We start from the raw sequence: 14,279 nt of genomic DNA on the forward strand, positions 1-14,279 counted from the left end.
ATCCTTCATTCCTGCTCCACTGCCATTGATTTTCTCACTGCTGAAGTACTGTATGTATTTATAACACTACCTGCATAGAGCCAGTCCTAGAAGAGACATACAAGCAAACCTGTCTGTTACTTTGCCAATTGATTCAATAAAAGCCTGCATCACCTAGGGCAGAACGTAGCTTGTACTGGTTTGATTTCCAGAGCACACAAAAAGAAATCTCAAATCTCCATGTGAATGTGAAGGCCAACAAAGTAGACTTTTCACCTTCTTAACAGAGATAATTTATGCTGCAAAGGTTATTAAAGAGCAAAATTGGTTAGAGGTGGCCTAGGAAGTTCAGGACACAGCACACAGGAAGGCTGACTCATCGGATCCTTCAAGGGAAAGAGGGATGAAGAACTTCTCTGGATTAATCACAACATAAGAGCTTTTCACCAAGCTGCCAATTTGGCAAGTGCTAACAAATTGCCCTGGGCCAGACAAACCCAAGGGATTACCTGTCTGCCATGCTGTTCCTGGTTTCCCGGGTTATGTCAGGAGCCGCTGGCCATGGCTGACTCACAACACTGTCAGAAGATGCATTTTCCTGAGTTAAAGCAGTCTCCAGTAACGATGGAGCGTTCAGTCTGTCCACCTCCACTGGAGGCATGTCCAAAGAGTGGTGGCTGTGCTCAGAGTTGTGGCGGTTCCTGGGAGACAGCAGGTGCAAGGCAGAGGCAGCTGAGGCCATACTGTCTGCGTGGTGCCCGGGCTCCAGCACCTCCCCCGGGAGCCCGGCCGGGGCCGCCGCAAAGCTGCGCTGCAGCGTCTCCGAAGCAATCTCTGGGATATCCTGGGACATGGCAGTGGAAGCAGAGGAAATGACATCTGGAGAGCGCTCACGGGTGGGAGAAGCCTGGGGCACCACCAAGGGCTCCACTTCCTGCAGTTCCAGTGCTAGAGAGGAGTTTCCTGGGGCGACCTAAAAACAAAAATCAAACAAGAGCCTTTAGGATAATGTGGAGACACTCCAAGAACTCCTGGTGCCTTACACTAACTGCCTCTGGAAACAGCCTGCTGTATCCTTTCCTCATGTGATTCCCTGGCTCCCACTCCATCAGATGGAAAATAGTCCCACAGCACTTGTAGTGGACTCTCAGCTGGGCTAACAATACACTTAAGCCAATGCTAGTTTGAACTCCCGTTCAAAAGGAAATGTAACACTAATTCTATCTCCCTGCTCTGCTCCAGACTCCCTCCTCTTTGAAGGAGAACATTAGTTTTAATATTGAACATCTCCTGGACTGAAAACTTGTTTCAATTTCAAGCTTTGGTCATGATCTGTTTTACACTGGAAATTAAAATGTAGGGATAGGAAATCGTGATTTCACACTCATCAGACCAACAAGCAGGTACGAGTCTTTCCAGGTAGCACTGTGTTTGTGTCTCTTAACACAAAGGCTGGCCACAGCCACCCACTGGGACAGTGACAGCACAAGCTACAGCTGTCTCTCTATTGCTGTATCTATAGCTGCACTGCAGCTATCTACAGCTGTATCTCTCTTTCAGAGACACACTGTTCTACATATGGACAAACTCCAACAACGTGGCTGAGTAAACTGGACTGCACATCTGTGGCAGCAGCTGTGTTCTCCGAAGGGCACACACTATCCCTGCTAACATCCAAATAAGTGTAATTTCATAGAATCCAAGAAAGGTTTGGGTTAGAAAGGACCTTAAAGCTCATCTCATTCCAACCTCCCTGCCATGGGCAGGGACACCTTCCACTAGACCAGTTTGCACAAAGCCCCATCCAATCTGGCCTTGAACACTTCCAGGGATGGGGCATCCACAATTTAAGGCCAATGTCTTACTACCCCCTGAAAAAAGAATTTTCCTCCTAACATCTAACCTAAACCTCCCCTCTTTTTTTTTTTTTTTTAGTTTAAAATCATTCTCCCACACCCTATCCCTGTCTCCTCATGTAAAAAGTCACTCTTGAAGCACTAAAAGGCCACTCTGCCCCTCAGAGCCTTTTGTTCTCCAGGCTGAGCAATTTCAGCTTGTAGAGGCTCATACAGAGGTTCCTTGGCCCATCAGAAGGAAGGGAGAAGCATTTGGAACCTTACTGGAACAGGTGCCTTTGGTGTTAGCTTGTCAGGGAGGCCTGGGATAAGAACAGAGTGACTCCTAGGACTGGTCTGGAGACTGCTGCTGCTGCTGCTCAGCGTGAGGCTGGTGTCCAGCTGCATCTTGGGGCTCACAGTCAAGTCTTCTGAAGCTCTGCAGAAACAGACACCAGCAAATCAAGCAGCCCAAATAAAATATTGATCTGTATCAAACACTCAAGATGAGGAGGTGGGGTACAAAGGTCAGTGGAGGAGCCTTTGCTCTTTTCACCATGGTAACTACTCCCTGTCAATGAGCACCTGCATGTCCTACTGCCCATACAGCCCAAAGAGATAATAGGTGGAAACAACAACAACAAAAAAGGCATTGCAATCTTTTAGAATTCAAGGGGCCAGTGAGAGAAGGGACCAACTGTATCTCCAGTAGACACTGTATAGAGCACAGGGAGAAATAAGACACTGTTATATAGGTCTCCCTCCTTTTCCCAACCCCCAGAAGTGAAGTTCTCTCCTGTTATGCAGCCAAACTCACTGTAAGATTTTCCTACCAGTCCTAATTCTCTCCCTGTCCTTGGTGGCTGCAGAGTTCTCTTACCTGTAAACAACAAGGGCCCTTTGGGAAAAGCATGGAGAGCAACAAAACTGAGCTTCAATAACAGAATCCCTATGAGGCACACATAAAACACTCTTGTTGGCCCCTAGATGACAACAGACATATTCCAAGCTGCAATAGGGATGCAAACAGCTGTCTATACAGGGATGTTGGGATTCAGGCCAGTTCCTAACTCAGGTTACAATCTCCTCTCCTGCAAGACATGCTACAGCTCTGTGCTATCCCAAAGGCCTGTGCCAGCTCAGCTGCAGATGCATTATTTAACTCATGTGCTATTTACCTGGGCAGAGAGGTATCTGTGACAGAAGTGCTGCTCATGGCTGTGACTGCAGTCAGGGAACTGACACTGCTGCCCGGAGAGACAGCGATCTGTAAGGAAACACACAGCAGTCAGGCTGGCACAGAGGGCAACAACACAACTCAACCTCACAAAGAAGGACTCCTACAGAGTTTTTGGTGAAGAGGGAATAGAAAACACTCCCACAGATTGGGTTTTTCTGCTAAGGTGCTCAGGTGCTGGTCAAAGGCAAGTCCCAAAACATCTTCATTATATATCTGCTTTTATTGGGGAACTGCTGAGGTTTCAGAGTGACCTGACCAGTGAGGAAGCAGAGGGCTTATGGCAGAGAGTGGGGTACTCCACTGAGGTCTCACATGTCTGAACAGTCCCATCTGCCTACCTGATCATTTCAGATCTGCATTCCCACACAACCCCATCAAACAGGATGTACAAAGGTGGCATATTTTCTTCTGTTACAGTCAGATCACATCCCCAAACATGTGTAAACCAGTAAGAGCAGTCTCCCAGCTCAGATAGTTATTTAGCAAATCCGTATTTCTACAAAACACACCTACATCAGTGGTTTGGCAGTTAAACACAGCACTTACAACACAAGCTTAGACCAGTTTAGCATTTTTGATGTGCCAACAGGTCTCTGCTCAGTCTGGTTACATGCAGAGTTTCCTGTGTGCTCTGCATTCAGCTAGCAGAGCTTATCACAGTCATTACAGCTGGAAAGCATGTCCAAAAGTACCAAAATCCACCCCCATCCCTTGCATCACCATAACAGTGCTGATCTCTGATTACCTGTTGAAGAGAAGTACTTGGTGTCATGAATGCATCTGGAGTCATCAGCTTGGGTTTGGCATCACTGGAGAGAGAAAGGAAGTCTGCTGGCACAGGCAGATCAGCGATGCGCCGCAGGTCTGGCTGGGAGCCGTGCACAGACTCCTTTTCAGATCCCAGCCCTTCCGTGCCCAGATCACCCATGTGGTCTGGAAAAGCTTCAAGGGAGAGATACAAATCAGTCTGGAACTTCCCTCCAAAACTAAAGTTCTCATTCCATGAAGTATAAACTTAAGCCATGCTTGATTACAAAAAGAACAAGCAAAAACCCTACAACATCCCAGTCAAAGCTTAGAGCAAAGCAAATCCTGTGTTATGCTTTCTCTTTGTAAGCCAGACTGGATTTTATCAGGCTTTGATAATAAAATGTCCAAGCTTCTTTTCTTCCTTAAAAGCAAGGCCAGCTGAACTGTCACATCCCAGAATGGTGAATGAGGTGAAAGAGCTCATCACAGACAGCCCAGCCCCCTCTACTCCCACAGCTCTGCTGTCACTGATCTCTTCCACCTGACAAGAGACAAACTTCAAGTTTCTTTCACAAGTGCCAAATCACCCAGGAAGATGAACTCAAGCATGCACAAAGCATTAGCACTCCTGGTCTAACACATCCCAAACTCCATACTCACAACCAGGGTCTAACCAGCTTCCTGCTTCACTGCATATTCAGAACCCTTTATGCAATGACACCACTGCAGTACAAAGAGACAACCAAAACCCTCCTGCTCTCCCCATCAATAACCTTTAAAGGCCCAGCAACACTGAAGACCAATTTAAGACACATGCTCACCAAATTCTTCATGAGAGCTATGGGCAGGCATGGAAGCACTTGTGTCAGGGCTATGAAGAGGTTGGAACCTGATCTGCACATCCTGTAGGGCCCTAGAAAGAAACAAGCATCTCTGATCAGCTTAAGAACCACCAAGAGAAGATTTAAGGCATCATTAAGGCTCAGAAGATTTCTCTTCACTGAACTAATTCCCTTGGAAAATGCTTCAGTGTTTTCTGCCTGTCACAGAAGCAACAGAAGATGATCCTCAGTCAGCTGTGTCACCCAGTTCTGCCACTCAGGATATTAGAGGCATTTCCCAGCACTTGTGTGTGAGCACAACTCTTAAATCACTCATGGCCATGGAAATCCAAGCTTGTCACACCATTCAGGGCTACCTCCTGGTAAGGCCATACACACCACAGCCAGAAATTTCTATGGGGCCAAGTAGCTTCTGTTATAAGCAAAAGAATTTAACTTAAATTTCTACAGGTCAGTGCAGGGTTAAGACAAACACAGAAAACTGTACACACATACTCACTTGGTGTGAACACAGAAGAGTTTTATCAGCACACCTGCTGCTGATTCAACAGCCCCAGAGCCCTGAGCACCTTCTGGAAGGGAAACAAAGGTAAAATATGAAGTTGCATGGAAGCTACACACAAAGTACTACAAACACATCACAGCAGGATGAACTGACAGCAAAGAACCAGCACGATAGAGATTCTCTTTATCAATGATCTGGATGAGGGGATTAAGAGCACTCTCAGTAAGTTTGCAGACAACTCCACAGAATCCAAAAATATCCTCAGCTGGAAAGGATCCATGAGGATCAAGTCCAACCCCTGGCCCTGCACAGAACAACGCAAGAATCCCTGCATGTGCCTGGAAGAATTGTCCAAATGCTTATTGAACTCAGACAGGCCCAGTGCTAGAACCACTGCCCCAGGGCACAGGTTCCTGTGCACAACCACCCTCTGGATGAAAAACATTTTCCTGATATCCACCAAAAATCTCCACTGACTCAGCTTCATGCCATTTCCTTGAGGACTGTCACTGGTCATGAAAATCAGTGCCTACCCCTTGTGAGGATGCTGGAAGACTGCAATGAGGTTTTCCCTCAGTCTCCTCCAAGCTGAAAAGACCAAGTGACCTCAGCCACTCTCCATACAGCTTCCTCTTCACCATCCTCATGGCCCTCTTTTGGACACTCTCTAACAGCTTAGTGTCTTTTATATTGTGGTGACCTAAACTACACATGGGACTCAAGGCCACACCACTGAAGAGCAGAGCAAGACAATCCCTTCCCTTGACTGGCTGAGGATGCTGTGCACATTAGGCCGGAGTGTTCATGTGTTGGAAGGGAGGAAGGACCCACAGAGGATCTGGACAGGCTGGATTGATGGGCTGAGGCCAACTGTGTGAGGTTCAACATGGCCAAGTGCCAGGTCCTGTGTCTGGGCCACAACAATCCCCTGCAGTACCATGGGCTGAGCAGAATGGCTGCAAAGCTGCTCAGTGGGAAAGGGCCTGTGGGTGCTGGTTGAGAGCAGCTAAAAATGAGCAGTGTGTGTGCCAAGGTGGTCAAGAAGGCCATTGGTATCCTGGCCTGCTTCAGCAACAATGTGACCAGCAGGACCAGGGCAGTGACCAGGCCACACCTTGAATCCTGTGTTCCAATCCTTGATAGCCCAGCTTAAGCCTGGTGAAGAAATTTTTCCTAACGTGCAATCTCAACCTCATTGGGCGCAACCCGAGGCTGTTTCCTATTGTGCTGCTATTTGGGAGAAGTGACCAGCCTTTCACAAGAAAGTCAGAACCAGCCAGGAAAGCAATCCTGATCACACAGCAGTCAAATTTTGTCACCTACCTACACTCAAGCTGTCATTCTCCTCTTCTGCTGGGAGCACCTCGGTGTGCCTTAGCCGGCAGCGGCTCACGGCCTGGATGCCAAAGCTCAGCACCGGGTGGGTAAGGAGGAACTCTGAGATGGAGCTGAAGTAAGCCTTGCCCTCCTCTTGGTTCTGCATCAACTCCATCACATACAAGACCTGGAAATGGTAAATCAGAGCTTTCAGAGCAGACCATGCACATGTTTGGGGACTACAGCACTGAGCATCCAAACCAGATTTGGAACAAGGGAAACAACGTGAGGAATAAAGCATGGATCTTGAAATTTGACATGGAACATTCAAGGGAACCACAAGCACCACACTCTTATGTTGATCAAGAACTAAATCCTACCATGCCAGACACAAGTATCTCCAAATGAGAGTCTTACAAAGGTTGAGAAGTAATCCTTAAGGCTCCTCAGGATTACTCAGCAGAACTGCTACCCTTTTTCATCTAACAGCAAAATTGCTGAGTCAACTTCTGCATTTTTATCTGCTACCATGCAAATCCCAGACCCAGGCAGCAGAACCAGTCACACATAAAGCAATATTGCTTCAGCCACCATTTCCCACAGGGAGCAACAAAATGAACTACTTACTTTTCTCTGCACATCACTCAGTATCAGATATTCAGCAGAGAGGTCCAGGCAGACTTTCAGACTGGGAAGAATAGTCATGGAGCTGAAGATGTCAGGAGAAAAGCTACATATCCAAAAAGGGGGGTGTTGGGGGGCAGGGTGCAGACAGAAAGGTAGATTAGCCCAACCAGCATGATTGCTATGAAACTGCACTAATTACCAAAACTCCCACAGAACCCTAAGGAGTTTACAGCCCTATTACAGTGCAACCACCCACTAGAACACAAACTCCTTTGCTGAAACCAATGCTGACATCAGCTAAGAAAGCAGCTGGGAGATGGCACAATAGGATCAAGTTATGGATTCTGAACACGGAAATGGAAGCTGACAGTCATTACTCAACATATTCCACATTCATAGGAGTACAAGAGTCAATGCTACAGATTTAAAACCAAAAAGTCACCAAATCAAAATAACCCTTCCAGAAGTTTTGGACCCTCTGAGTTGTGAGGTGGAAAAAGCAGCACTCAGCTCTATGTCATTTCTTCTCATTTAAAGAGGGAAAATCCAAAGTGGCCTTAAGCATGTTTGTGGTGAGAGAGGCCATGATCCACCATCAGAAAAAAATAAAATTAGGGAACCTAAGCTGAGTCAAGGGATGGAAAGCACAATTTCAATTTTTGGACCTAGATGTCTCAACATTTAAGCCTTGGATATTTTCTTAAGCTCTATCAACACAGCAGCTCCTCATAATTTAAACAGAAAAAGCACTAATAGGAAAATATCCTATATTGGTTATTGAATATCTAAAATTTCTAGAGAAGAAAACACTCAAGGTGTGTAGTTTGTTGTGCAATCTCCGCTCATGCTACAGCTATGTCTATGCTTTACAGAAAAAAGCAAAGAGAATAGATCTTGGTACACAAATAATAAAAGCTTGACCTGACAGTCTGCCACAGCTGAGAGCTTCCAATGAGAGGTCAGAATGGCAAAGGAATAGAATCCATTCGACATCAGGGATCACCTTTGCAAATTCAGTACCTGTAAATCCCACCCTTCAGGGGCATCCACCAACACGTACCGAACCGTCTGCAAACAGGTCCAAGACACTGTGCACCACATCTTCAGCTCTCTGTTCTGATCAGCTCCTGTGATGAGGAACCTCCAGAAGGGAACTCTGTAGGCAAAACAGATCCAAATTCTCTTAAAGAAGATCGGTCCTTCCCAGAAAAGCTCCTCACAAGCTGCCTATGGCTGATTTTGCCCAACCATGGCTTAAAGTTCCCAGAAAATTTCTGCTCTGAGGCAGACTAGAAACCACTACACCTCTCAGAAACCTTAAGGCCACAACTGAAAAAACAATAACAATAAAAGCTGTATTTTCAGCAAAGGGAGGTTGAAATTTGGAGGACTAACAGGCCATTTAAGACTGACCATACCACACACCTGAGAGGACTCCTCAATTTAGAATTCTCATTACTTTATTGTAATTGGCACTATGATTAAGGTCACTTCAGGCTGTGCTTCAGAGTCTTATTTATTTCTCCATCACTAGAAAACTGACCAATGACTTGTTCCTGCTACAAAGCCAAAATTTAGAAGTATTATTCAGTTACAAGGAACTTTCAAGGCAAGGCAGAGCTAGAAAACAATGCTGAACTTTAATACTTCAAGGACAGGACTGGGGACTTACTCTGGGTCTTGTTTTTTATGGTTGTCACAAAAGAGCAGGCAGGAAAGAGGTCTACCATCATGGGGTTTCCACTCATGAAGACATCTAGGAATAAATCAGAGAAAACATCCAAGTGTGAAGGGAGTGGTAAATGAGGAGGGTGCTGACACTGAACACACAATTCCTTGTCCAGAAGCCACAAAGCATTACTGACTTGTAGCTCTCCTTATACAGAATAAGGAGATCACACAAGCAAATATTGTTACCCATAAAAAAATAAAATCCCATGTTGCCATTTGGTCAGGTAACAAAAATACAATGCAAAAAGAAGTCAACATTGAGAAGAACAGCTCAGAGCAGCTTCCTGCATTTACATGGACAATGCAACAGAGATTGACTACAGATTGTGCAAAGCACAGAACTCCTGTTTCCATACACAGCTCTCTGCTTTTTCCATAAACCTATGATTTTCAGTGGTGCAATTCTTCAGCAACAAATAACAAACACTTATGCTGTATACTTATAATGTCCTGAGAATGACCATCACAGGTAATTCTGTATCAAGGAAATTGTCCCAGAGAAAATGCTGCTCTCTGTTCCAAGATTCTTCATTTTACAATTCTCCAATTACCTTGGCTCATCCTGTCCTTCAATATAGATCTGCCAGAATTTTACAAAACCATCATGGCTTGCTGTGGCCAACACAGTTCCATCTGGAGAAAGTGCTCCCTCGCTCAGGCACTACACAGAGGGGGGAAAAGAGACACAGAAGAACAATTTTATAGCTTTTCTTACTTTACAGGAAGAAAAAGCTCTATCTTCAAGTAAGAATTTGACCAACAATCTGATAGAAGAGAAGGCCAGAGTGATTTCTAACAGAACCTGGTAGCTTCTAACATTTAGCCTTTTAACCCTTCACAGAACAATTGACTGGCACACTCACTCTCGGTAATAACAAACCACCACCTTTTCCAGACAGCAAATTCAAGTACAATGGATTCTGTTGCCACTGCTCTTACTGTTATTCATGTTATGAATAGAACTCATTTTGGTTTGGGCTCTTCTTGATTTTCACACTCATAATTGCCTCAACTGGTTTTTTTTACAGCAAACTGTCCTAAGAACTGCAGCTCCTAAGACACTATAACCCAAAGAAGCCCAAAGAACCTAGATTTGTACCGTGCTGTGGCCTTTCACCACAATGAAACCTTCTTTGATATCAGGCACTTCCACTGGCCAGGAGCTGTTGTTGGTTCGGATGATGTCCAAATCCCACACCTCTGCCTGGAAAACAAACATGTAGGCACACAGGTTTATTTTTATAACCATTGGTTTGATCCACAGAACTTCCTAGATCCTTATCTTATGGCCTGACACACCAGCCCAATGGCAAGTGTGTGACATACACCTTCCCATTTCCACACAATTTGGCCATTCAATGCTTTCCTGGCACTGTACATAACAGAGGGAATTGCTCTTGGCATTGGTAGCTGCTGCCCACCAAGCCCCTCCCTTGGGTACTGGCTCAGCCTGAACAGACAAGTGATGTCTGTTTCAAGTGATCCTTGGTATTTGACAGTGAGCAGAAGTTCCCTTTCCATCCTCCTGAGGCCCAGAGAATGATCTCTCCTGGGAAGAGAGGAATCCAACATCTTACAGGAGGATCCCCAACATGGACTAGACAGGAGCCTTTACAACTTCACTGCAAACTCAGCTCTTTACTCCATTAAATTCTCTCCATCTAATGACAAATTCAGGCAACGTTTCCAAAGCAGAGTTTCCTTACCCTGTCCTCATGCAACAATGCCAAGGTCTGACTTCCCTCCTCGCCGCTCTCCTCGTTGTCGTCGGGGATGAAGGGGCACCAGATGATTCTCCGGAAGGTGTTCAAGGGGGTATTGTCAGGTCGCTTGATGTTAACCAAGATCTCCTCTCTGATCACCAGGGTTAAGAAATGTAACGTTCTGGCTCTGCTACTAATGCCCAGCAATAACCCGTTCAGGCTTGGTCTGCTGTTTTAATACTGTTAAACCTCAAGGGGTTTTGGGCCATTGATTCAAAAAGAAAGCAGGTAAAGGGATTCTGCTGAGAAGGCAGCCAAGCTAGAATTTCATCACTGACAGAAGAGCTTCAGCTTACAAAAGTTTATAGCACAACAGGGGCACACAGCCACATCTGAATGTGCAATCCATCAGACAGCTAATGATTAGATGATTTCTTAGCATTGCAACACTACCAGAGAAAGACAGAAGAGCTACCACACTGCCCCCAGCAGAGTGCTTGAGTGCACCACTACAAATCAGGGCTTCAACAACTACCACCACCTTTGTTCCAGCTGCTTTTGAAATGATGGTGCACAATTAAAATTAAAAAGCTACACTCTGAGGTGACATACCACACACGTTTCCCAGAAGCACTAAGCAATCACTCCTAGCAATTAAAAGGAAAATATTTAGGGTAATGAACACTGAAAATAAATTTCAGGGCCACTAAAAGGATGACAAGATTGGAAGGAAGATACTGAGTGGATGAGACATATTACATCCTCTTCCCCAGAGAAGTAACTGAGGAAAAGAGGTAGAACCAGACAAGACAAACCTCTGTCACACACTTGAGGTGACACTGTCCAGCTGGTGCAGACTGACACTTCTCACTGTCTATTTTACCTGGCCAGGAGCACCAAGGTGCTCCTAGAATTTCAAGCAATGCAATATCAAGTAATGATGGTGCTGAATGCAGGTAAAAGTTGACAGATCTGATACTCTGGAAGGAGCATAACTATTGATCTTCCCCCTGCAAGCTGCTATTCTGCAAAGGCCACAAAATTAAAGAGCAATGTTGGAGTTGCATTTACATCTAATCACTACACAGAGATGGGTAGGAGGTGTATTTGGACAAGATACTGGATTTTATCTTTATCCATGGCCAGGCGCCAGACAAAAAGGTTGCCAGCCTCGTCCAGGCAGGCCAGCTGGTTGGAGTTGAGGTGAGCAAAGGCCAGGTCTGCCACGCCTCCTGTGAATCCCTTCAGCAAGGTCCTCTCAGCAGTGCTGACACTCAACACCCGCACCATGGCAGAGCCATTGCTGGCAGCTGTGAGACAGACAGAGGGAGAAGTCACCATTTATGTCTGTGGTTTCCCTGCATAATTCTCATAAACTTCCCATAACTCTCATAAACTTCTCCTAATTCCCACGATTATCTTCATTAAATGCTGCAATTAAGTGACAGGTCTAAACCTTCATCCTGAGCTTGTCACATTTCCAAGGCTGACCTCCAGTGATAGTGAATTAATTTTATTAGCAATTTAATTTTCAGTTACTGAAGAAAAGGAGTCAGTGAGAGGCAGATAGCTCAGATACACATTTTGTAAGGGGAAGCAAAAGGCATGACCATTCACCCTGCAAAAAACACTGCTTTTTGGCTTGCATGACTGAAAAGATGATGCTTCAGGACATGTGCACACTGAGCAAAGTTTCCAGCTTCCCCTTTTCAGACAGACACCAACCACTACAAAGCAGGCAGTCTTACAGAGGTCATGGTGCTTCCACTTCCTGATGCCCATGCCAGCCCTAGCAAACCACTCAGCTTCCCAGTGTTACTACACCCAAGCTTTAAAAATATTTTTAAAAGGGTGAGACATCCTTAAGCTACTCTAAAATAACCTCAGCTAGGAAAAAACACAAGAGCAGAGGTGCAGATTTGATAAAAGACCAGATAAACTGGTGTGAGAACTAAGAACAAAGAGACACAGACACTCTGTGCTTCTATGAGAGCAGAAAGAGACACTGTAGATAACTAAGTATTCATTTCACAGAACTCTTAAGGTTGGAAAACACCTTTAAGATCATTGGGTCCAACCAGCACAACCCTCATGTTCACCACTAAACCATGTCAAGTGCCATATCTACATGTTTTTCAAACACTTCCAGGAATGGTGACTTCACCACTTCCCTGGGCAGGGCAATTCCAGTATTTTAGAATCCATTCAATGAAAAAATTTTTTCCTAATATCTAATTTAAACCTTCCCTAGCACAACTTGAGACTGTTTCCTCTGACCCTGCCACTTTCTTTCCATATGCTGTGAAACAATCTTTCCCTGTGTTGTTCTGCTTTCTTCTCTCTATTGCACAAGACACTGCATCCGTGTTGCTCTTTGGATCCTCAAAATTTAGCCTTAAACTCAAGTCTAAATTTATGCAAGCAAATCCATCACCAACACTTATCTCCTCAAATTACCATGGGGCTGTTTCTGTGCTTAGCTAAAGAGCAGTTTGTTTGCTCCAGAAATATTTAATTAGAGGAGGAATCTGAACATCAGCTCTCCAGTAAAATCAGTGTAGTCCTTCAACTTTTCCTACATCCCCACTGAGTCCTTCTCTTTTGTTTCTAACTCTTCCACATAACAAACTCTTCTCTCCACTATTGCTCCCTCTACAACAGCACTCTGATCTGAGTATTGCAAGGTATGTTTCAATTACTGCCACTTATGTTGTTCTGATGCAAACTCTGCCTTTCTTAATGATACACAGAGCAAAAGAATACAAATCACATCCAAGACAAGAAGGTAACTCACCTCTAATGGCATAAGCCAGGTAAGAGTTTGAAACAGCTATCAGATTGCCATAATAGTATTTCTGCTCCCAGTCATATCTAGCAACAGGCTGTATTTTCACCTGTTCAGCAGAAAGAAAACAAAACATGAGAAATGTCTGGAATTATGCTTTCCATCTTTGTGGTCCCTTAGTTCACTGCATACTAAGGAACAAACTGAAACAGAAAATGGAAAAACACAAAATGGGAAATTAAGGAACAAAGTGGGAAAGGGCTGAGTGGATCAAGACCAGATGTCTCTCTTCTAATCATCAGCATTTGTTCTGAACATGGCTTAGTTCACTGCTCAGCACCAGCTCTAATTTCAGCATATTGGTTCTTGCAACTCTGACCTGCTGGCCAGAGCTCTCAGCAGGATTGACGCCAGCAAAACAGCGAGGGAAACCCTCCCTACAGGGTCCAGGGAGGAAACAACCAGCAGAAAAATCATGTTTGTGGAGAAAGAACACTTTCCCAGGAACCTACAGCTTAGATAATGAACTTCTGAAAATGAGACGATAACTCGGCCAGACTCTGGAATAACAGAAAAAATCAGTTATGAGATACTGCTCCAACTTCTTTCTCCTTGTTAAAGTCTTTGCCAAACTTCTACCTAATTGCAAACTCCTATGACACAAGAAAGAAGATATTTATTTCTGTTTAGAAATATTCAAGCATGAGCTGATGTGACTAAAAAAGAGACAGACCATGCTTTCTTTTGCTCCTTACCTTATTACTCCCTCTGGCCTTACTGGTGATGCTGGAATCACTGCTGGCCACTACCTCCACGTCTTTTGCTGATATCACTAAGCATGTGGAGCTGTCATCACCAGAAAGGCAGCTTTAAAAAAAAGAAAAGGGGGAGAAATTCAGTCAGGACTCACAGCAACAGAATATTCAACACTTTATGTTAAATTCATAATTTTAATAGCAACATAG

The 14,279-nt window shown here is 44.7% G+C and overlaps 1 protein-coding gene across 1 annotated transcript in view; it reads right to left on the reverse strand.

Moving 5' to 3' along the window:
• EDC4 (enhancer of mRNA decapping 4) overlaps positions 1-14,279 on the reverse strand; it is a 33,374-nt gene that overhangs the window by 14,081 nt on the left and 5,014 nt on the right. Inside the window, exons 3-18 of the mRNA XM_021541157.4 lie at positions 14,070-14,181; positions 13,324-13,423; positions 11,650-11,839; positions 10,533-10,680; positions 9,926-10,030; positions 9,378-9,487; positions 8,768-8,851; positions 8,156-8,251; positions 7,096-7,198; positions 6,475-6,655; positions 5,146-5,218; positions 4,626-4,717; positions 3,800-3,996; positions 2,993-3,081; positions 2,100-2,253; positions 489-952 (exon numbers count right to left, since the gene is read on the reverse strand). Of these exons, the coding sequence (XP_021396832.1) occupies positions 489-952; positions 2,100-2,253; positions 2,993-3,081; positions 3,800-3,996; positions 4,626-4,717; positions 5,146-5,218; positions 6,475-6,655; positions 7,096-7,198; positions 8,156-8,251; positions 8,768-8,851; positions 9,378-9,487; positions 9,926-10,030; positions 10,533-10,680; positions 11,650-11,839; positions 13,324-13,423; positions 14,070-14,181 (2,298 nt within the window). The remainder of the gene's footprint in view (positions 1-488; positions 953-2,099; positions 2,254-2,992; positions 3,082-3,799; positions 3,997-4,625; positions 4,718-5,145; positions 5,219-6,474; positions 6,656-7,095; positions 7,199-8,155; positions 8,252-8,767; positions 8,852-9,377; positions 9,488-9,925; positions 10,031-10,532; positions 10,681-11,649; positions 11,840-13,323; positions 13,424-14,069; positions 14,182-14,279) is intronic.

Source organism: Lonchura striata, chromosome 11, assembly GCF_050655825.1.
Source record: "Lonchura striata isolate lonStrDom1 chromosome 11, ASM5065582v1, whole genome shotgun sequence".
In the NCBI taxonomy this organism is placed as follows: Eukaryota; Metazoa; Chordata; class Aves; order Passeriformes; family Estrildidae; genus Lonchura; species Lonchura striata.